The sequence below is a fragment of the Crocuta crocuta genome, unplaced genomic scaffold (assembly GCF_008692635.1).
Source record: "Crocuta crocuta isolate KB4526 unplaced genomic scaffold, BGI_CrCroc_1.0 scaffold9, whole genome shotgun sequence".
Taxonomy (NCBI): Eukaryota; Metazoa; Chordata; class Mammalia; order Carnivora; family Hyaenidae; genus Crocuta; species Crocuta crocuta.
Genome location: NW_027551567.1, coordinates 1,434,184 through 1,458,041, shown reverse-complemented (window position 1 = coordinate 1,458,041; position 23,858 = coordinate 1,434,184). Strand labels below are relative to the sequence as shown.

Sequence of the window (23,858 nt, the reverse complement as noted above, 5' to 3'; positions counted from 1 at the left end):
TCAAACCGCATGAAGAACTGTGGGAACCATTCCCTCCACCCACCCACCCACCAGGCGATGCGTGTGTACAGGGTGCTCCCAACTGGGCCGGCCTCCACAGGAGACCCTTCCCTGATGGGACTGGGATCAACCTCACTGCCCCACCTGGCCTCATGGCCTGAGGCAGGTCTGATCTCGAGCAGGGCAGGATTAGGCAGCGAGGAAGTATGCACCATGAGAGAAAATCCAGAGGTAAAAGCTGCTGCCACTCTGAAAGGAGAAGGACTGAGGAGAGGCTGTCTTTCCCCCATCCAGCAGCTTCATGGGGCCTGTTGCCCTGCTTGCTGCAGAGAGCACCCCAGCTCTGTGGTGACATAGCAGCGGCAGTTAGGACCCTTGGATAGATAGGGAGATAGGGAGATAGATAGATAGATAGATAGATAGATAGATAGACAGACAGACAGACAGACAGACTCGATAGATAGATCGATCGATTGATCGATCAATCTCCTATTTGTTCTGTCTCTCCGGAGAACCTCAATACACTGGGTAACTGCCTGGGATATTGCAGAAGGGGGCCTAGCATTGGATGGGGCTGGTCTGTGATTCTAGCCCAAATGGCTGAGTCTTGTCTGTCCCCGTATTTTGCAGAAGTGGAAATGAGGCGTGGAGATATGAAGAGGCATGATCTGTTCCACACTGAGTTGGTAGAAGAGCCAGTGAAGACCAGGTGGATGAAAATGATGCTGGGGCCAAGTCCGAGTGGGTGCCATTAAGGGGCATGCCATATTCTAGGTGCTTAAGACACATTATCTATACCTGTTAAATCTACAATTGTGTAAAGTTATTGTTCGTCCCCATTTCATAAATCAGAGAAGGCTCAAAGAGACTAAGTAACTTGCCCCACAGCTAAAGGTCACACAGCTAAAGTGCGTGCTGTGCAGCTGAATTGAAACCCACATCCAGATCCAGCTGTTCCAAGGCCTGGACTCCTTCCGGGAAGCTGTGAAGTCGTGCTCTCTCTCTCCTGTCAGTAACAATCAGCAGCCCTTGGGCAATGATTTATTTGCATATCTGTCTGCCCAACTAGCCTGTGAAAGCTGAAATGATAAGGCCTGTGCACTTTAAATCCTGGATGCCCAGCATGCAGCACGGTGTTGGTTGAATGAGTGTATGTTTATGTAGAGATGCCAAAGACAATATAGTACCCATCACTTTCAACTCTCCGGTCTATTCCTTATTCACTAGTGTTCTGTCATGTCCTGTCAATAGGTTTATTATGAGAGACTCTTTCAGGAGAGTCTGTAGGGCAGCATTTTTTCCTTTAAATTTCCTTTACCCTCAGTTGATATAGGGTCATCAACTGTTCAGCACAAATAGAGGTTTAAAAAAGGGGGCGCCTGGGTGGCTCAGTTGGTTAAGTGTCCAACTCTTGATCTCAGCTCAGGTCTTAATCTCAGGTTGATGAGTTCAAGCCCCAAGTTCACCCCTCCACGCTGGGCGTGAAGCCCACTTAGGAAAAAAAAGAAGTTAAAGAACCAGTGTAAAATGTAATGCTACCAGTAAATGTTGGCGTGTCTCTGACAGTTTCCATCTATTGCTTTAGGATGAGGATCACTGCCTCAGGATGCACTTGTCTTCATGGGGGAAGAAAAAATCTAGCCATGAGGAACCAGCAATAGCTCTTTTTGGCTGACCGAGCAGGCCAGTGGCAGGTATACGCTGTAATCTTTAGGACCCAGAGTTGGTGAAGACAGAAGGGATCATGTTCTTGAACCAAATGAAAATGACAGTTGCATCATGGGATATGGGATGAGTGGCTTTTTCATCTCTCTGGGCCTTGCTTCTTTGACACCAAGAAGGATCACATTCATTTATACCAGGAAAGCAAAGCTGCTCAATGGGGAGAACTGGAAACTCATCCCACTCAGGGCACTCTCACAAGCTGACATCAGACATCAAGTACAGTCTTGCCAGTGTATCCTAATTGAGGGGGTGGGAGTGATGGACTGGAGAAGTAGAACTGTTTGAAAGAACAGCCTAGTTATTTACAAATAGAACAAAACTGTTGGCAGGGACTGGCATAGGGGTAGCCATCTGAGAATCCTCATTATGCCCCGGAAGTAGATAGGAATCCCTCTGAAGGTGCACATTCAAAGGAAAGAAAATAATGGCCGCTGCCCATTTGGGGCAAGATGGTGTTTAAATGCTTCCCTTCTGCAACACACAATAGCTTTTTTATTCTATTTCCAACTATGATGGTCATTCCTGTCACAAGTGCAAACATCAGGGTCAAAGGCGCAAATGTCCATCAGTTCTAAATGACCGGGTTTTCTTTTTTTAAAGTTTATTTATTTTTAGAGGTGGGGGTGGGGCAGAGAGCGAGGGAGAGAGAATCCCCGCAGGCTCCATGCTGTCATAGTGAATCTCGACACGGGTTTGATCTCCTGAACCATGAGATCATGACCTGAACTGAAATTAGAGTCGGAGGCTTAACCAGATTGAGCCACCCAGTCGCCCCTTAATGACCAGGTTTTTTTAGCAAAATTTTGAGACTAAGACCCACTTGCTTTTTCTAAAATGGACTGAATAACTTCACGTCTTCATGCAAATGACCGTATTTTAGTTTTTCACACCTAAAATGTTACAGCTGTGTTGTTTTCAGAACAGCATACATTTGCTAACCCAATTATATGCTCCCTGGAAGTCCTCCTTGACTCAGTAGGGTGCCCAGGGAGTAGAATTCCGTAACCTTTAATTCCGGTTTTCCCATCTGGTGGATGGGGTGAGGCCACGCACTTCCTAACGCTCGGATCTCAGCAACACTGCGCTCTTCAGACATCATGAGAATGTGTTATTTATGGCCTCACTGACAGTTTAGCCAGAACCTGGGAGGCCAGCGTTACTCACGGTCATCTGGCCTGCCCCTCATTCAAAACCTTGCTTTCCCTTTATATCAAAATCCAAGATTCGAAGTGATCAAATATATTTTTCAAATATATTTTTCTAGTTGTAATGTATTTACTCCCTTAACCACAATTCTAAACTCCCTGCCTTGTTAATCATTGTATCTTGGTGTTGCTTTAATGCCCCTTTCTCTCTGCTGACTTTCATTTAGCTTTTTCTTTTAAATTAAGCCTATTATTATATATATTTTTTACATTTATTTATTTATTTATTTATTTATTTTTTTAAATTTTTTTTAATGGTTTTTTTATTTATTTCTAGNGCCCAATGTGGGGCTTGAACCCATGAACCATGAGATCATGATCTGAGCTGAAGTCGGACTCTCAACTGACTGAGCCACCCAGGCGCCTCACCTATTATTTTGGGATAATTGTAGATTCACATGCACTTGTATGAAACAATACCCTTCCCCCAGCTTCCCCCAGTGGTGACATTTTGCATAGCTTCCCACAACATCAAAACCAGGAAATTGCGTTTAATCCAATATCTACTCTCACTGGCACTGGGGATTTTTTAAAATTCAGAGTTGAGGAGTCATATTAGCAGTATCACATTTTTTAGATTTCTTTTTTTTAAACTTTTTTTTTTTTAATCTTTGAGAAAGAGACAGAGTTTGAGTGTTGCAGGGGCAGAGAGTGACAGACACACAGAATCCGAATCAGGATCTAGGATCTGAGCTGTCAGCACAGAGCCTAACATGGGGCTCAAACTCACAAACCATGAGATCATGACCTGAGCAGAAGTCAGACGCTTAATCAACTGAGCCACCCAGGTGCCCCACATTTTTTAGATTTCTAATCAGATAAATCAGGTAGCAGGTACGGGTCCAAACTAGAGGAAGTCATGTGGCTTCTCGGGGAGAAAAGATTTCCTAAGGCCTTCAGCCCTGTGATCTGTAACAGGGCTCAGAGGCAGAGAAAGCCAGCCCACAGTGCATAATGATATGTCTTTATTTCATCAACAGAAATGGTGTCGAGACAAAATTCAGTTAACACTAGCAATTCAACTGAGTGAAATTTTTTTTTTTGCACAATAGTGTATTTACAATGAGTAAATGAAGTTTCAATTCATTAGTTCATAGCAATGCTTTTTTTTCCCCAAAAAAGGTAAAAATTCTTAGTTACAGAGAATAAGCATCAACAGCCATTTCATTTTTACAATAAAAACCACAACAAAAACCACAATCACTTAGGAAAAAAAAAAAGACAAGCCTAAGAACTAGTACAATAAAATGATGCATTGAATTAAGTTACATTAATCGCATAGAATCTGTGTAAAAAGTATGTAGAAAAACACCTGATGTAACCTGTTACAGTCGTTGAGCAGTTATGAGAGGTACAGAGGGTTATACAGGTAGATATGTGTGAAACTGTCCGTATTGTTCGACCTGGGGAGGAAGAGAAGAGGGGCTGTGGCCCCTTGCATACACTGAGAAGACCCTGTTTTGAATATGGCCTCTGGAGTTTGTAAGGCATATATTAGAGGTGCACTTGTATCAGACTGGTTCTGGAACAAACTCTCCCAGGCCCTTTTGGCCTCACAAGCAAAGGTGGTGCTTGCCTTGAACAGCGGTGTCTAACCAGCGCCCAAAGTTCCCAAGTGCATCTGGATGGTTCCTGTTCACTCACTAGAAGTGGTGGGTCTCTTGTGTCAGAGTTTGAATAATGGCATCCAGCATTCACATGTGCCAAATGCATCCTTAGGACCCAAGTGGAGGTCACCCCTCTGCCTGCAGTTTTGGTAGGAGACTTAGCATCATTGGTAGGAAAAACCCTCTTTGTCCAAGTCCCTTCCCTCTTTCCTCATCTACGTGTCCGATCAGCCTCCCAGGAACACTTGGCACTGAATGGTGGTCTTGGTGCGCTTCTGCTTCTAAGGAGGGCCACTGTTTTATCTGAGGTCAGTAAACTGGAATGAAGTGAAAGTCAGAGTTGTTTAGCCATTGCTTGATAGCGAGATGCACGCACCACGTCATAACGTCACATCAAAGCTACAAAGTGGGCCTCTGCAACCAACGGGTATTCTTCACAGAACGGCAGCGTCATTTTCATAGTATGATTAAAATGCGCTGATAGTCACTGGATATAAATAATCACCTCCCAGGGTGGAGTGTAGGAAAATACTATACACTTCCTTTTCTTTGCAAGAAATGTGTTTGCACCATCAGTTGAATAATTTATCCTCAATCTGCCACAATAGGTCCTTTCTATGTACAAATACTACTTGCACACACTACTTGTGCACAAAAATATTCTATTCTACAGCATCAGACCTTGATGCCTGGGTCAGGAGATGGCTCGGGCAGTACTGGAAACATACAGCTTGAACACAGGTTGCCTCCATGCACACAGACTTCCTGCACGAATACCAACTCCACACAGGGCACGGCACTGTGGACTGACTCGCCAGAAACTGCACCTACAAGATCCTCAGTTTTGGGAAGAGATACTAACTCATGATAGAGTGAACAGCTTTGTTCCTAAAAAAAAAAAAAAATTCTGTCCCTCAGTCTATTTACAGTAATTTGAGGACAAAACTTGATTCTTCTTCCAGGTCTGCAACTTCTCCAAGACTGGAAGCGGTAGGGGAACAGATGGAAGTCATTTATTAAGCAGCTGCTAGTCTAAATGGGGTATAATGTAGAGCTCCAGCTAAGTAGGGGTCTGAAAGCACTTTGCAGCCTTTACTCACCCTGAGAGGGTTCTGCTACTACACAGGGTGTGGAGCAGCCCATAGGGACGGGACTTCGCAGTTTCTTAAAAGGCAGATAATTTATATGCCTTTGTTTCTTCTTTAATGGCAATCATAAAGTATTAAAGTACAAAGGGTAGGTTTAGATCTTTTTTTTTTTTAAAGATTTTATTTTTAAGTAATCTCTATGCCCAACGTGGGGCTCGAACTTATAAACCCGAGATCAAGAGTCGCATGCTTTACTGACTGAGCCAGCCAGGCGTCCCTAGACCTCTTGATAATAGCTTCGAACTTCGCATTGTGCCCACTCGATGTCTGGCGGTTCTCCTGTGCAAGTCCTAGAGCTGGTCCCTGGTCTCCTTTTTAAGGAGAAGTGGCAGTTGGCATTCTAATCACTAGCCTTTTTTTTTTTTACTTCCTCGGGAAAGCAATATAAGGATTAAATCCAAAGTTCTAGTGCATCTTAAAAGCAGCATACTTTTAGAAAGACAGTTAATAAATTACTTGTACAATATACAAAATAATGTTTCATATGCAGCATCACCTCTGACGCCTGAGTCATTGTTAGGGAACCCGGAATAGAAGTAGCAGGATGGCCTAGTAACTTTGTCAGCTCTTTGTTTTGTTTTTGCAACTGTTTTGTTCCAGAATCAGTACGTAATGAAGTTTGACTTTAATCAAGGCACCCCCAGATAACGCAGAGAAACAAACACATACAGCAAAGCACTCACCTGCCCAAAGCCTGACCAACCTGAATGAAGTGAGGTTGTCTGGACACACAAGTAGAACAAAGGTGGATCCAAGGAGAGGACTAGATCCAGGCGGATGTTAACTAGCCACAGGGCCACCGACACCCTCTCCGCCCCAAGGGCTCACGCCTTTTTTGGAGACCCAACTCAACTGTGGTGGGGATCCTCCTAAGCAGGCCATGACCGGAGGGCCCTTTATTTTTGTAAGGAAGGACCCCTAAAAGCACAATTAAATGCCACCATTCTGTGCAAACACTGTTCTTTGCTATTAACTTGCTTTTCTTTTTCATAAAAGACATGGGCCTCACTAAGGGATCCCAGCGAAAGGAGACAGGCTGGTTCTTAAAACTCCACTTGAGGCAATGTGGATTCTGGTCCCCAGCTAGTCCTCCCTGTGAATCAACCTAGAGACGATTTGGACGAACACACGGTTCAGGGTAGTAAAAGACAAGACGGGTCGCATAGACAATTGCACAAAGCCAGTCACTGTTCATGGTACATAGTGAACAAAATCAGAACAACCTGTTAAGAACCTCTAAGAAATGGAAAGACAGTTTTGCAAGCAGTGTTTTTAACCAGTCCCATTGTAGGGGTCTGACTGGGGAGGAGGGAGAAAAGCGAGCCAGGGGTCGGTGGGAGGAGGATGTGGGCTGAGTTACGGTGGAGGGAAACAAGGAGACCCCTCCCCATCCAGAAACGGCCGCGGCACAGGTGTGTGCGGACCGAACAACAGACAGCGGCGAGACCGACGGAATGTGGTCAAGACTACCAGTTGCACATGAGTTGTCACCAGGGTAAATCACGCCAACGAGCTGGTTTGGACCTGGTTATGATACTAGCAGAAAACATTCTTTTTTCAAAAGAAGAGGAGGTCACTTAAAAAAGGCAACACGAGAGTTAAAAAAAAACAAACAATACTGTCGGCTGACTCCTCCACCGTAACTACCTGTGGATGTATCACCTGTGATGTATCACATGATTCACATTGAACTTAAATTCCAGCTGTCACCAGTTTTCCACAAAGGCAAACCCCACGGTGAAGCACAGAACCATTCCACTAGGCCAAGAGATTCCAACAACCGTAATAAAAAAGGCAGCTCCAACACCGAACTTTACCAAAATCTGACTCAGACTAGCACGCACACATACACACGCACATGAGAAAACAAAAACCCAGAGGCAGGTTTTAAAAGCGGAACTATTTTAAAAGAAAAGCCTTTTTTTAATCCTACCGCATGAACCAACAAGTTTCTGGCATTCATACATATTTAAACATTTAGCGCTAATATTTGTACAGAAAAGAGTTAATAATACTAAAACATATGTTACTATGATTTCACTTTTCGCCTACGTCATATACTAATTTCCCCTTTTACATGCAGCTTTAATATTGTCCAAACAATGGCACAAATAAAGAAACAAAGTCAACCATCTAGTCCCCACTGCCCACCACCCCATCCCCACATCAAACCTTTCAGGACTCTACCTGCAGCCAGGCTGGAGGGCCGACCGGAGGGAGGGAGCGGATTCCTCCTCCTCTTAGGCTGGCGGCAGGGTCTCGGGTCTCGGGCACATCTTCCTGTAAACGTGGCCAGGGGCCAGCACGCCCCCAGAGCCAAGGGAAGCTGCTCTCTATGGGTTGCAAGCCAACCAGTTTTGCAGCAAGAGAAGAAAATTATCATCAGGTGAGGGTAGGTGTGTGTGTGTGGCGGGGGAAGGGGGCAGGGGGGCTCCTTGGCCATATCGTGTCCAAAGCCTCAGAATGAAATCTGCCTTTGGACAAGAGAGGAGCAGAAAAACCTCAGAATTCAACTCAAAGCATTTGGAGCCGGGAGGAAGAAATGCTTTTGCCTGCATCAGGGACAGACCCCAGGCTCCCATGTGCCCTGCTCTCTCCTACTCTGGGTGAGCTGCATTAACCCAGGATGCCTTTTACAGGTGATACCCCTGGCACTGTGATTCAAACCCACTCAGGTGAGATGTCCTGGGAGGGGGGTGGCTGGGCAGGGGAGTTGGGTGGCTCATCAGCCAAATCCTTCCACGAAGTTCCTCCTGCACTGCACTTTCAAGGGCAGGCAGGGGCCTGAGGACGGGTTGAAATGAGTGGGACTCGCCCTCTGGGTGAGAAAATAGTTCTAGCTTGATTTTTAGGAGCCAATGCCTGCTGAGTTCCGGTACAAAATCATGAGTTCCTGCTGTTTGGATGCACCTTCCAGGGGACGTCCAAACTCTCTCCCCACTTAGGAGTCTGAACATCCGGCATCAACTCTGAATTCTCTGCATTTAAACTTTGCTTCTGGGAAAGGTGGGGAGGAGGTGAAATATAAAAATATTCAAGCAGATTATTGTCTACACATCCTAGGATGAATTCATTATTTGGCAAGATTATTTTTTCCTACATAATTATCACCTGAGTGCTTTTTAATTAGCTAAAATGTCTTACTTTTAAACTAAAAGCAAAGAATATACAGTATACTTGAGTTATACCGAAGTAACAACTTCATTTAAGAAAATAGGTTTGACCCAAAACTCAGTGCAAGTGGCAAAGTTGACCATGACTGTACAGTATCTGCAAGAAAAAACAACAAAAAAACAAACCCACAACACTCAGATGACACCATCTGAAGGTGCCAAAGCAAACCAACCAAACAAACAAAAAGGGTCTGAAATAAAACCTCAAAAAAAGCTTCCAACATTGAGTTCTGTTCCATAAATAAGTACAAATTGAAATTGAACTGTGAAGCAAGAAAAATGACCATGTTAACAGTTACCAAACTAGTTCTAGCATCAGAGACAAAAGAAGAGGAATGTTGGAACCTGTTTATAAATGAGAAATGAAGTTTTCCAGTTTCAGGATGAGAAAATTGAGGCATGCAGGACTTTTGCATATGGATATATATATTTTATATATATTATATATAATATGTACAGTCTAGCTATAAAACTTTGATGTGTATAGAAGCTGTCTTCAATGAAAAAAATTGAACATTCAGAAGAAATTCCTGAGATAGGGTTTGTGACATGGGCCACTGAGAAAAAAAATCCGTGGTTGGGTCCTAGAGGTGTTCTAGTCTATCCCTGTTGAGACTGAAATTAACCCACAGACAGGCAGCGTCAGCACCGCCCGTCTTTCCTCGCCTGAGCAAGGGGTAGCACCATTGTGAGGGGAACTGTATATCACTCCCGCTTGAAGAGAGGAGGGAATACTTAGAAACAGTATTGCTGCTAAGAACGCTGTAGTGTGCACCAAATTCCTTCTCGGTTCTTCCAGACAACAGATGAGCAGCACCACAGGCTGACCGGAGAACACCTGGGTGGGAGAGGCGTGAGACCTGGGAGGCAGGCCGCGTCACTAGGTGTAATCTTTCCTGGGCTGTTCGTCGGTCGTACACTTGTCAGTCATTTCCTGGCAGAAGTCCACGGTCACCGTCTGGCTCCGGGATTCAAGAGGAGGCCCTCTCTCCGAGAAGGTTCCCGGGTCAGCGCCTTCCGGCCTCCTCCCGGAAGTACAGTTTTCCGAGGCGTTGCCGGGCGCCCAGGGGGGGCCGGGGGGAGCCGCTCCCGGCTCCAGGCAGCAGGGGGCGCTTTCCCCCACCGCGCACTGGGAGGCGGCCAGGTTCTGCTCCACGCTCAAGGGCGCAGGGTTAATACTGGAGGCTGCGGGGAGGCCCACGGGTCTGAGGACAGGGCAGTACCGGTGCAGGGCCTGGATCTGCTCGGGGCTCTGGATGTCGCGGCACACTTCCTGGGAAAGGCAGGAGAAGTTGTCCAGCAGCTCCCCCATGCAGGCTTTCAGCTGGTTCCTCTCTGACAACAGCTTCTCTTTCTCACACACCTGGACAGCAGAGAGAAGACAGAAGGCCTGATAAACGCTGAACGGGAGGACAGAAGCCCTGGTTTCTGGGGGGTTTCCAACTTTTGTTTTTGCATTTGGCATTACAGTGTAACTCGTGAATGGCTAGGCCAGGATCTAGGCACCTACGGAACGTATGTTCAAGGAGCCCGGGCTCAAGTGTCCTATCGGAGCAGCCTATCCAGATGTCCAGATGTGCCCGCGGGCCTCACACCTTCCTTGTGGCAGCTCCTCATCCCTCTCTGGGGTCTGGCCAAGTGGCCAGCAAAATCACCACCAACCAGAAAACCGCAGGGAGTCGAGCTTCTGGTTCCCTGGCATTTGGCGTTTGTAGAGAATCATTTGGAAAACCCTCTGTCCCAGACTTTGTAGTTGAAAAATCTCCCCCAGATGTATTAGGTTGCCATTTCTGAAGGTCAGAAGTGGACGAATTCCAACTTCATGGCATTTTGGAAGAAGGCAAAACTATGGAGATGGTAAAAAGACCCGTGGTTGCCAGGGGTTGGGGGAGGGACGGGGCTGAACAGGTGAAGCACCAAGGATTTTTAGGGCAGTGAATTTATTCAATGCTAAAGTCACGGTGGATACATTTGTCCCAATCTATAGAGAATAAAACACCAAGAGTGAGTCCTGATATAAATTATGGACTTTGGGTGGTTATGATGTGTCAAAATAGGTTCCTCAGGTGTAACAAATGCACTGCTACGGCGGGAAATGTTGATTATTGGGGCTGGTGGTGATGAGTATATAGGGGCAGGGGGCAGGAGCATTCAGTTGTGCTGTGGACCAAAAACTTCTCTAAAAAGAAAGCCTAATAAAAGAATTGATGAAAATCAATGAAGATCGGCCATCGGCAATTTCATATCCTTCCATTAAATAGCAGGCCTTCTGGCCTTTGCAGCATACGGACTGGACACAACAGATCCTCTTTAGGACAGACAGGTGGGGACAGTGACATGAACAGAGCAGACAGAAGCATGGAGACCGAGTCCTAGCAGACTAGCCCCACGGTTCTGAGATGTCCTCAAAGAAAACCCCACACAAGCTATTCGGTTACCAAAATTCATCATCCCGTCAGAGAGATGAATTTCGCCACCAGAGGAGAGACTGGTTAAGGTTTCACCTGAACTATCTGTGTGAGGAGAGAAGGTAGAGGTCCCAGGAGGCACACATAGTGAAAGAGATGAGGAAACTGCACATCACTAGCAGATGGGAGGGAAATGGAAGGAGAGGGGTGAGAGAGAGTGAGAGCGAGAGAGAAGAGAGAGAAAGAAGAGAGAGAGAGAAGAGAGAGAGAGAAGAGAGAGAGAGGGAGACAGAGAGAGAGCAGGGGAGAGAAGCAAACATACGACATGGGGGCTCCGACATGGGAGCTGCACGTGCGGTAGCATGAATGCAATCTGGCAGGCAGCGTGGGCATGTGTACTGGAGACAGAGATTTACACGGGGAAAGGGCACCTGCTAAAATATTTATAAATTTATCAAGAAAACATGTTTTTAAAATGAAAAATAAACAGATGTACAAGTGCAAGTTGAGAGAAATACATTATGCAAGTTTGCAAAAGCTGAGTGGCGTGCCGGAGGCAGCGTGGGGGTGGGGAGCGAATGTGTGCGAGCCGCAGACTCACAGGGCGGACTGGCCTGCCCCTGCCTGCCAGTGTCGTCCCTGCCACCCGGATGAGGTGAGTGGGCACAGCACCGCAGCTAGAGGGTACGGATAGGAGACAAAACACCCAGGGGGTCTCCTTGCAAAAAAATCTTACGTTTGTGGCTGTGCAACCCGGATGGCCAGGAAGACCTGGAGGTCTGCAAAGCTGGGGGCACACCGCCCAGCCCCGGGAGGGGCGTCTTGGGCTCAATCCTGCCACATCATCTTGGCCAAGCCACTGACCCCCTACTAATCTGCAAAATATCCCGGGCCGCTGTCAGGGGGAAGAAGATGAAACGCTGCTGTGACGGTGTTTGGCTCTCTGCAGGAAAAGCGGTATAAACCAAGGCCCTGGTTACAAGCGTGAAGCTCTAAGTCACAGATACACATTGATGAGCACAGGACACTCTCATTCGACAGCAAAACGCAGCATANAGGGGGGGGGGGGGGTGGTGAGAAGTAGGAGGTGCCCTCTCCATTTTTCAACTGAACAACATTAAGCAAAGTGCTCTAGATATCTGCCTGGTGTGTGGCTTAGACTTTATTATTTGTTCAGTATTACAAAAGCACATGGAAGGACAGAATTCTAATTACAAAAAATACACAGAAAGGAGTCTAATTACAAAAATCTGGTGTGTCTCAAATACGGGTGAGGACAATCATTCTCCACAGGGCTGAATGACCACGGACATGTGCCCAAGGTCCTGACAGGTCGAACTGAGGAGGCTCAGGCTTGCCTGGGTCCCTCCCTAAGCCCAGTAGGCTTTCAGAAGACCCATGTTCGCCAGCAGCAATGTCTTGCCCCCTTATGTGGTTTAAATACAAGTTGTTGTTGTTAAAGCACCATTAAAGAAAAGTTTGAAAGAAAGAAGGATTTCATAAACCCACAATCTGGTCCCAATTTCAAAGAAATTTCAGGGCAACAGACATTTCCTGAAGTTTCCACTGGGCCTGCACTAGAGACTGAGAGGTGATCTAGTCACTGTCCTTGTTGTGAGGAGCCTACCATCTAGGGCCAGGGGCTGGGGAAACAGACACACACAGACGATGCAGGACTGCGGTGATAAGCATGAAGCCAGAGGTCAGATCAGGGCTCCAGGGGTGGGTTCCCAGCCTCAGCAGGGACTCAGGGAAGGGGTTTCCTAGAAAGGTGGCAGTAATCTGAGTCTCAAAGGATGAAGGATGAAGTTAGAGAAGAAAATGGTCAAGAAATGTCCAAGGTAGAGGGGAGATAGCAGAGGCACAAACACAGAAGTATAAACACAGATGACAGGAAGTGCAAAGAGTTTGATGTTATTAGGGGTAAAGTTCAAGGACAGGAGTGGAAGGTGATGCTGGAGGTAGCTACACACTGAACCTTGGAAAGTACGAATGTGTTTTAAGAAGCTTGGGCTTTATTTTCTAGGTGATTTAACCACTGTACAAGAGAGGATTTCCCCTGCTTGGTGGGAGTTAATTTACTTTTTATTTTATTATTTTTTAAAAGTTTATTCATATATTTGAGGGGCGCCTGGGTGGCTCAGTCGGTTAAGTGTCTGACTTTCAGCTCAGGTCATGATCTCACGGTTCATGAGTTCGAGCCCCATGTCGGGCTCTGTGCTGACAGCTCAGAGCCTGGAGCCTGCTTAGGGTTCTGTGTGTGTCTCTCTCTCTGCCCCTCCCCCACTCATGCTCTATCTCTCTCTCAAAAATAAATAAAACATTAAGAAAAAGTTTATTTAGGGGCGCCTGGGTGGCTTAGTCGGTTAAGCGTCCGACTTTCGCTTGGGTCATGATCTCGCGGTTCGTGGGTTCGAGCCCCGCGTCGGGCTCTATGCTGACTGCCAGCTCAGAGCCTGGAGCCTGCTTCCAATTCTGTGTCTTCCTCTCTCTCTGACCCTCCCCTGCTCATGCTGTCTCTCAATCTCTCTCTCCTAGAAATAAGTAAAAATATTTAAAAAAAAAAGAAAAAGTTTATTTATTTATTTGAGAGAGAGTGTGTGAGCACATGAGCAGGGAAGGGGCAGGGAGACAGGTAGAGAATTCCACGTAGGCTCCACAATGTCAACTCAGAGCCTGATGTGGAGCTTGAACTCATGAACTGTGAGATCATGCCCTCAGCCAAAACCGAGAGTTGGATGCTTCACAGCCTGAGCCATCCAGGTGCCCTGGGAGTTAATTAAAAAAAAAAAAAGAAAAAATATCCTGAGGTCCTTGATAACAGGTAATATTTATTCATGCTTTTCAAATGTTTTATCTCATTCTGAGGTTCTCATTGGGACAATGGTTTACCATGAAGCAACGGATTATTATATATATAGTCTGAGAATCCACACTTAGATCATAACCACAGCACATGGCCTCTCTCTTCCTCAGTCTGACACAGACACAGTACATAAGAGGTTTCCAGTATTTGCCCAGGAGAAAGGTCCAGCTGAATGAGGTTGCACTGATTGTCTTCAAAGCTCCAGTCAGGAGCCAGGGGCCACCTGGAGTTACTTTCTGAAGCTTAAGCTTGCTCACAAAGGAGAAGGGGGCACAGAGATCCCAGTGAGGGAAGCCTAGGAGATGGGAGCTTGTTCCCTGAGACAAAATAGTCTCAGGCACAGGGAAGATGTGCCAGCCAGTTGGAGGCAGAATCACAAAATCAAGGACCCTGGGGCTTCAGGAGGTCATGTGGTGTCCTGTCTGGATTCTACATTCTTCTGTAGGTCGCAGGAGAAAGCAGTGGTGAAAATACAAGATTTGGAATCAGACAATTGGGTTTGCATTCAAGTTCTGCCACATAGTGGAGAGTGAGCACACTTCTCTGGGCTTGTCTCCTCCATAACTGGAGATAAAATCGCACCTAAATCATTGGGTTGATGTGAGGATTCAACGTGATCATTTACAAAAATAGTTGAGAATAATACCTGGCCTACACACACATGCAATAAATGTTAGTGACTAGTCCATGCTGAGTGGAAAAAAAGAAAAGACTACCTCTATATGTATGGCTGAAGGATATGAAATATTTAAACCTGATTACAGCCCTGCACAGACATACACAATTGCAGATAGAAGGCTATTCTTTTTGTTGAGAAACTTGCATAAAAATAAACCCAAACTTCCCCAAACGGCGACCCTTCTCTCCACTTCTCCAGCCTTCACTTCTGCAATTCTGCATCAGTCCTGGTCATTCCAGGTTTCTGGTAGCAGCGAACGGGTCAACTCACCAATTTACGGATTTCACATTCTAAATTCTGAATACAGTCCAGTTTCCTCTTGCGGCAGCGCTGGGCCGCGATGCGGTTCTTGCTGCGCCGTCGGACGTCGTGAATGAACTCTAACTGTTCTGAGGTTAGCTTGTGCATCTTAATCATCATCTGGAAATCGTTCCTTGGAAGATCTGTGATTTGATCTACAGGAAAGGGAAGTTTGACCTGAAACCAAGAACAGCAGAAAATGATTATGGTGACTGGCTTTTAGTTTGAATTCCAGCTGGCAGAACATCAAAAAAAATGGTAAAACCTCCTTTTAAGAGGACCAAATAGTAAGGAAACTAGCAAGCCGAGATTAATTCTTTCTTTTTTCAAATATAAGTAAGATGTAATATTTAGAGAGCCAAACAGCACGTGAACACACAAATTATAATGTGGTTATTGTTCCTGAGATTCTTGAAACAAACAGCATGAAAGATATTGGAAAATGCGTGCTTTTTTCATTGCTACAGCAACTTTACAAAAGACGGTACAGTTAGTTGAAACCTACTTCCATTGAGCTTCAGCTCAATATAAAAACAATGTACAGACAGATATCATTGAAGGAATGATCTAAAACACTTGAATGAGGACAGCATCACACACGTCAAAGATGCTGGAAAGATGCAACAACCAGTGTGGTTTTCAGTTATAACAGCATAAGGAGATGCAGCAAGGGAACTCGGATGGGCTCCACCAGGGTGGACTAGAGGAGTTCGAACTGGGCTTTCGTCCTTCCACCAGCCAGGAGACCTGAGGCGAGTCACCTTAATTCTCTGAGCCTCAATGTCCTCATTTGCAAAACGGGGTATGCTTTTGAGCTCCCCAAGGCCATACAAAGTTGGGCCCTTTGGCCATTTTCCAAAAATACAATGGCCATTCCATCTCACATTCTTTCACAGCTGTTGACCTTCCTCTATCAAGAGGAGGGGTGCCCGTTCCTGCCTCTTGATTGCCACAATGCAGCAGGAGTAACGGTGTGTGGCTTGAGGCTAGGTCATAAAAGGAGTTGCAGCTTCCTCTTAGGCTTCTTAGACTGCTTTCTCTGGAAGAAACCAGCTGCCATGCCTAAAAGACTCTCAAGCAGACTCTCAAGCAGCCCTGTGGAGGGCCCAGGCCCACAAGGAAAAGAACCGAGGCATCCAGCCAACAAACAACTGGCATTGCCTTGCTGGTCACGGGAGTGAACCACCCAGGATGTGGATTTTCTAGGCCCATGCGAACCTTCAGATATGGAAGCCCCAGCCATTGACTTCAGCCTCATGAGATATCCCAAGCCAGAAGTGCTCAGATGGGCACTCCTGAGTTCCTGACCCACAGAAACTGTGAGAGATGCTAAAGGATTTAAGCCACAGAGTTTGGGGGTGATTTGTTATGCAGATAACTGATGCAGATACTATCAGCAGCAAGATTCAACTTCTAAACTCTTGACAAACAAAGGCAAATCACCATTATCCAAGGAGAGGAGGTGAGTCTCTGGAGGGATGGATCTGTGTCTTACTTATATTCTGTTAAATGCACGGGTTTGAATCTTCCAGTAGCTTATCACTGCCCTCTCCAAGATTCTTAGTGATGGTGCAGGGACGTCAGGGTTCAGTTCTGGTCCTCTTTCAGGAAAGGAAAGTTGCATGCCTATTGCTTGACCAAGAGACCAAGTGTCTCCCAGATCAGATTCACTTAATTCTTGCTCACGTTAGTGTCTGCTTTAGGTGGACCAGCAGATGGCGCTATAAACCTATACTTTCTACAAGAGCCAGCCCTGCGCTGTCCAGTGCAAACAAGAGCTGTAATTTTTCCATTTCCAGTAGCCGCATTAAAGGAAGTGAAAAGAAACAACAGAAATTAATTTTAATAGTGTATTTAGTTTAGCCCAATAGGTCCAAAATATATTCAACATGTAATTAATATAAACATAATTGAGATATTCTACCTTTTTGGCACTAAATTTTCAAAACCAGAGGCGTATTTTGCACTTAACACAATTCAGAACTAGACACATCTCCAGGGCTCGAAAGCCATGTGTGGTGTGTGGCTACTGTGCTGGATGGCACAGCTCTAGAAGGTGGAACAAACGGTCTCAAGCAAATTTGAGTCACCGGAAAAACAGGACAGTCTGGGGTTAATTGATCAAAGTAGTTTAGGTTGAAGAAACCAAGCCCTCGTTAATATTCAGAGGCTGCAGTGTTATGTCTGCGTTGTTCAAGGGAATGAGACGAAGATACTTGATTATGAGCTCAGGCTTTTTCTTTGATTGCATCAGATGCTGGGAGATGAGTCTAGATGCTGGCATTTATGGTTAGTTAATCCCCATGCACAAAGGCGGTCACACTACATGACTTTTCTGTGGCTGCACACAGCTGCTTTGTCAAGCTACTTCAGAACTCTGAGCCTGCTGGACATGGCATTTGCTGAGGGCTTCCGATGGGTGTCCTGATTCAACTTCCGCATGGTGAACTCTGTCCCATGACACCTTAAAATTTCGGCCCAAGGAAGCAAAATCGCAGCAGCGTACATTACGCGACACTCAGCCCAGCCCTGCTCTGACTGCTGAAAGGCCGGCAGCCAGGGAAAGGGCTTTGTCCACGGGCTGTGTTTGCACAGGGCTTATCATGATACGAAGAATGTTTGATTTCCTTTTATACCCTTCGGATAACAAACAGACACTCCAATCCTGGACAGTGCCTGACTCGCACCAGGGTCTGCCTGTTGAGGACACGGAGGTTTCCACACCAGGCAGAAGCCCTCCCTGTTTGCACAACAGAGGCTGCTGCACTTCGGGGCCTTGTGGAGTCTCTCCCCCTGCTGACACTAGAGCCAGTCTGCTTCTGCTCTAAATCCTGTTTAGTTATTTCCAGAAAGAATACATACCTACAGCTCAGGCCACAGGGAAAGTCAAAGGCCTTCTAGACCAAGAGCTACTGCATTTAAAATCATCCAGACAGTGAATGTAAAACACCAGCAAAATGGGACAGAGGTTGACAGGAAAAGGGAAAATCAACAATGCTCGTTTCAAAGTCCTTGAAGCAAAAGGCCATATAAAGTTTCCACAGAGCTGTTGCAACTCCGGCTGCTTTTTAAAGAGGTCAAAGGAAAATAGTTAGCTATAGACCTTCTTCCATGTGAAAAAAAAAAAAAGAAAACCCAAACCCCATCACTCTTATTTCTTTTTAAAAGGCTGTGTTACCCCTCAAGCAAGGGAGATCTGACACTGTCTCCCAAGAGGGAAGTCCCCAAGTGTTCTTGGAAAGGCACAGCGGTAACTTTGCCACGACCACTTGTTATTTTCAGAGTAGGAAGTAAGTTCTAAGCCCATGGGCATCTTCGCTGGAGATAAAGAGCAGCCACATCCCCCCTGTGGAGTTGGGAGAAAATTCCACTCTCAAGCATGCAGGCACCAAACACTCCCTGAGTGGGGCTCAAAAGTCAGCTAATGCAACATGGCCTTAGAAGGTTCAAACATTTTGAGAGGGCGCAGGCCCTTCTCCCTTTCTTCTGGCAAATTCTTATGACCCAAATAGGCCCTATAGGGCTTGACATCTTATTTACTGTCCCTCCACACACTTATTCTTCCTGGATTTTATTTTACTTCTCAGCCATGGTTTCATTTTGATTCACCGGACCCTCCGAAACAGTGCACAACACCCAACCTAACAAGAGGAAATGTCCTGCCGGCTCCCACTGCCACCTGTCTGAATGCCTGCTGGCCTGCACTTATTTTCAGCCTACTGCACGCACAGGAGGCTAAGCATATCAGACACCTGAGGCTAAGTGGGCTGCACAGAAGGGGAGGGGCCCAAGGGATTCTAGGTACTGATTTCTCACAGGTCCTGCCCATCCCCACCTCCTACCCCCACTGTGGTTCTCAGTAGAGACTCTGAAAGACAGGGGTGGCCACTAAGTCAGCGAGCCAAGGGCCCAACAGGGCAGCACGGGCCCGTGCTACGGCTTACACAGTTTGCTACTGCTGATTCACTATTCACTCTCCTCTGCCCTCTGGAGCACAACCGGATGAACAGGACAGAGGACTTCCCAGTCCAGCCCCTGCACTGGACTGCTAAGCAGTGACCAGAGTGGAGTCAGACTTTCCGGGGGCTCCAGCTCATAAGCCATCAGTGAACTGGTGTGCTGCAGTGTGCTGAGGGACCTCGGGCCCCAAGGACCCGCAAATGTGGGAGAAAGCTATGCCATCTAGATGGTAAATCAAACCTAAATCCTCCTCCTCCAGGGCCTGAGCAGCGGTGCCGTGGGACCCCGCGGTACCAGAGCCTCCTCTCGCCCAACAGAAATCAGCAGCTCCTCTTCTCCACCCCATTCTGCGGCCCAAACCACCCCCCCCTTGCTCCCAGTTAAACAAAACTACCATTAAAAACTATGTAAGAAATAGAACTTCTTGCAGAAAATTCAAATATGGGACAAAAGAGGAGAAAAGAAATCCCACCCGCAAGCAGGGACTATCTTGCTCTGGTGGACTGCCCTCTGATCTCTGTGTTCTCGCATCTTTATTAGAGCGCTGCGGGAGGACCACAACCACCTCCTCTTGCCATGCCTCTCAGCACACTTCCCTTGCCTGGAGCTGCTGGCTGCTCACGGGAGCTCCGGGAGAGGCTGACGGACATGCAAAGGCTGTAGGAAACGCCGAAAACAAGCATTTCCCCTAGAGGTCCCGGCCGCAGCTGGTTTGTGAATCTTCTTTCCAATCTCCTTTCTTGGTTTTACTACCAGATGCTGGAAATACAAGCCACAGGAGTCGGATCACACTAACAGTACCCTGAGGCTCAAAGCCTTTAACGCCTTACGCTCTTACAAGACCCTCAGATCTCTACACTGTCAGGGGAGGAGGCAAGGTGCCCACTGGGCTGATGATTCAGTGCTGTTGGCAGGGGGACAGCCAGGTCCGTGCTAGACAGATGCCAGTGACAGGATCTCCCATCTCGACTAAGAAATGTTCCCTGCACAACTGTCCTTCCACTCTCTATTCTCATGGTCCAATTTCCAGAACAAATGCAGGACATCTGGGATTTAGTTGTACTGCAATTAATTAGCTGTGTGACCTCAGGCGAGCCTTTCATTCTCTCTGTCCTAAAGTTCTTTGAGGATCTGAGTGTGAGAGGAAGATAATACGTGCCCTACTTAGCTTCTAGGATTGCTATGAAGAAAAAAATTGGATAATAGCTGGAGAAACTGCTTTGAAAAGTCTGAGTTGCCTGACAAATACGAAGTATTATTGATTCTGTTTATTAGCCCTATCTTCCTTTGTCACATGGTTTCTTCCAGACATAGAGTATGCTGTGGAATTCCAGATGCTAGGAACGTCTTTCTAGACAACACGAAAACATCGTTTTAATTAAAATACAGCTGACTTCTTTGCTGCCCAGCAAAGTTTCCTTTTTATTAAGCAGACCAATCACAGGCATTTTAGAAAAGATGCCTGACTCAACGAACCACAAGAATGATTGTAAAAATTTTACATACAACATATGTCTGGAAGTTGGCATGTGGCTGGAAGAGTCAGTGTCAGACACAGCTCTTCTACTACATGTCAGACACGATTTCTTCCTGCCCCCCAAACTGCATAAAAACGAATGTACACACACATTCAACTCTCACACACTTTTATCCCTCTTGATATGAAACATGTTGCTAATAGCCCAAGTCCAATCAATACTTTTGGCTACGCAAATAAAACTGCCTTTCCAATGCTTCCTTGCCAAAACTTACAATTGATTAGAAATGTTTGCGGTACAAGCCCATCTCATGAAGAAGGCTACTACCTGGAAAATGCTTGTGGCTTTTCCATAACTTTCAAATGTTAAAAATGAACCTATAGGGAAGCCTGGGTGGCTCAGTCACTTAAACGTCCAGCTATGGTACAGCTTTGGCACAGGTCATAATCTCACAGTTCGTGAGTTCAAGCTCTGCATTGGGCTCTGTGCTGACAGCTCAGAGCCTGGAGCCTGCTTGGGATTCTGTGTCTCCCTCTTCTCTACCCGTCCCCTGCTTGCACTCTGTCTTTCTCTCTCAAAAATAAAATAAAACATTAAAACAATTAAAAAAATGAACTGTAAACCAAAACAAGATACCATTTCACACCCACTAGAATGGCTATGATAAAAAAGGTGGACAATAACGAAGTAGAGCTGAAAGTGTGGAGAAGTTGGAGCCTTCATACACTGCTGGCGGGAATGTAAAATGGTGCATTGACTTTGAAAGACAGTCTGGTAGTTCTTCAAAAGGTTAAACATGTAGTTATCATATGATTTAGCATTCTGCTGGGTACATAATGAAGAGAACTGAAAACATATGTTTACAAAAAACCTGTTCACCAATGCTCACAGTAGTATTATTGATAATGGCCGAAAAGTGGAAACAACTCAAAATGTCCAATGTTGATCAACAGATCAACAAAGTGTGGTATATCCACAGAGTAGATTATTGTTTAGCAATAAAATGAACAAAGTCCGGATACATAATGTACCCGCTGGTACATCAATGGCAAGGATGAACCTTGAAAGCACTGTGCTCAGTGAAAGACACCAGACACAAAAGGCCACATAGTCTAAGACCCCATTGTTATAAATGTTCAGAATAGGCAAATCTATAGAGATGGAAGGTAGATTAGTGGTTGCCTGGGTGAAAGGTAGGACAATGACGAGTGTCTGCTAATGGGTATAATGTTTCTTTCTGGGGTGAAGAAAATGTCCTGGGATTAGAGCGATGATGGCCACAAGACTTCATGAATCATTAAAAACCTTTAATGGGGTAAATGTTACGGTGTGTGAACTGTAGCTCAATTAAAATAAAAACCCTGTGTGAGATATACAGAAATAAAATTCAAGCATTATAGAAATACATAGAAAGAAAACGTTCCTTATACTCTTCCCCAACTTTGCCTCCTAGTTTTATCTTATTCTCTATACCACCTTTTTGTTTTGAGAGAAAGCAAGAGTGTGAGCATAGAAGGGAGAGAGAGGGGCTGAGAGAGAATCCCAGGCAGGCTCCATGCCCAGCATTGAGCCCAATATAGGGGTCAATCTCACGTCATGAGATCATGACCTGGGCAGAAATCAAGAGTCAGATGCTGGGGCGCCTGGGTGGCTGAGGCAGTTGAGCGTCCAACTTCAGCTCAGGTCATGATCTCACGGTCTGTGGGTTTGAGCCTCGTGTCCCTTTGTGCTGACAGCTCAGAGCCTGGAGCCTGCTTCAGATTCTGTGCCTCCTTCTCTCTCTGCTCCTCCCCTATTCACGCTCTCTCTCTCTCTCAATAATAAATAAATGTAAAAAAAATTAAAACAAAGTCAGATGCTTAACCGACTGAACCACTCAGGCATCCCTATACTGCCTTTTTAATACTATGGAGATTTATGAAGCAAACTAGGACCTTGTTATACATATTGTTTTGTTACTTTTTTTCACTTAATATGACCTGTTCATTTTCTCATCATAGAAAGTAAGGAGAAAAATTCCCCAAACTGACTTTTTGATATGGTACACCTAAAAGTCATAAAGAAAAAGACTGAAAACTTGATCACCTGAAACTTAAAACTTTCTATATGGAAAAAGATTGCCATAAAAATAGAAAGAGTAGGAAAATATGGGAAGCATGTCTAATAAAAGGTTAATATTCCTGTATTAGGGATTAGGGATCCTATAAATTGATTTAAAGATGAACACCACAAGAGAAAACTGGGCAGACATGTGAACTGACAAGTCACAGGAAGGGAAATATAAATGGTGCATACCCACCAGAAAAGATGTCAACTTAACTAGTCACCATTTTTTGTCCGTCAGACTGGCAAAAATTAAAAGGACTGGTAACAGCTAGTACCGGCAAGAACAGGGGGACAGGGATATTTATATATTGCTGAAGGATATGTGAATTGCTACAACTTTCTGGGGAAATAGGCAGTATTTCACAAATAAAGCACAACCTTTAAACACTTATGGGATTCTAACCGATAAAAATAAAAGCACCACTACTAAATATGTTCACAAAAGTGTTTATTGCAGCAATGTTTATAAGAAAGGAAAAACTGGAAACAGCTGGACTGTCTGTTGGTAGTGACAGCTGAATAAATTGTGATTTATGGGGCCCATGGATATTAAAGAAGTATGCTTTAACCCTATGTGATTGATGTAGAGGCACGAGCATAGTAGATAGCTCTGTGAGGAAAGCAAGTTGCTGAGTAAATGCCATTAAAATAAAACCCTTAGAGATAGGAATATGTGTTTGTATCCTGTTGTGGGCACAGAGAAAGCTTGTTAAATTTGGGATGTTAGAGCCTGGGGATGCTGTGCTTGATTATTTCAAAAAAGAAAGTAATTTTAAAAGACAGTGGTTGAAAAAGGACAATATTGTGCTTATTTGAGCTTTCTTCAAAGCTGGAGACAGAAAGGATGAGAGAAGTCTGTGTCGATGAGACAGTATAACTAGAACACCTTACAGATTATAAGGAGTGCTATAATACTTTTCTTTTGATCTAACATTTTGGCTCCTTGCAGAGGTGAAGGAAGAGAGGTTGGGAAGGAGCTTGGCCTGTCAGTCTGAAGCACCGGACAGGTGGCTGGCCAGGGGCGAGAACTCTTTGGTTTCTGACTGTAGCGTCTCCTTGGGGTTCAACTGAAGAGAAGTCACCTGGACATCTCACCAGAGCAGATCAGGGCAAAATCAGACCAATAGACGTTGGCCTCTTCTGGATCAGTTCAGTTCAGGAAAACGAGTCACCAATTCATATTGGGTATGAAGCATTTACCTT

The 23,858-nt window shown here is 45.5% G+C and overlaps 1 protein-coding gene across 4 annotated transcripts in view; it reads right to left on the bottom strand.

Moving 5' to 3' along the window:
• Window positions 1-9,346: 9,346 nt before the first annotated feature.
• The window catches only part of BACH2 (BACH transcriptional regulator 2), a 354,923-nt gene continuing 340,411 nt past the window's right edge, over window positions 9,347-23,858 (bottom strand). For all 4 annotated transcript variants that reach the window (XM_077750247.1, XM_077750248.1, XM_077750249.1 and 1 more), the window contains 2 exons: window positions 15,082-15,288; window positions 9,347-10,221 (listed from right to left, as the gene is read on the bottom strand). In XM_077750247.1, the coding sequence (XP_077606373.1) occupies window positions 9,739-10,221; window positions 15,082-15,288 (690 nt within the window). In that variant the 3' untranslated portion in view covers window positions 9,347-9,738. The remainder of the gene's footprint in view (window positions 10,222-15,081; window positions 15,289-23,858) is intronic.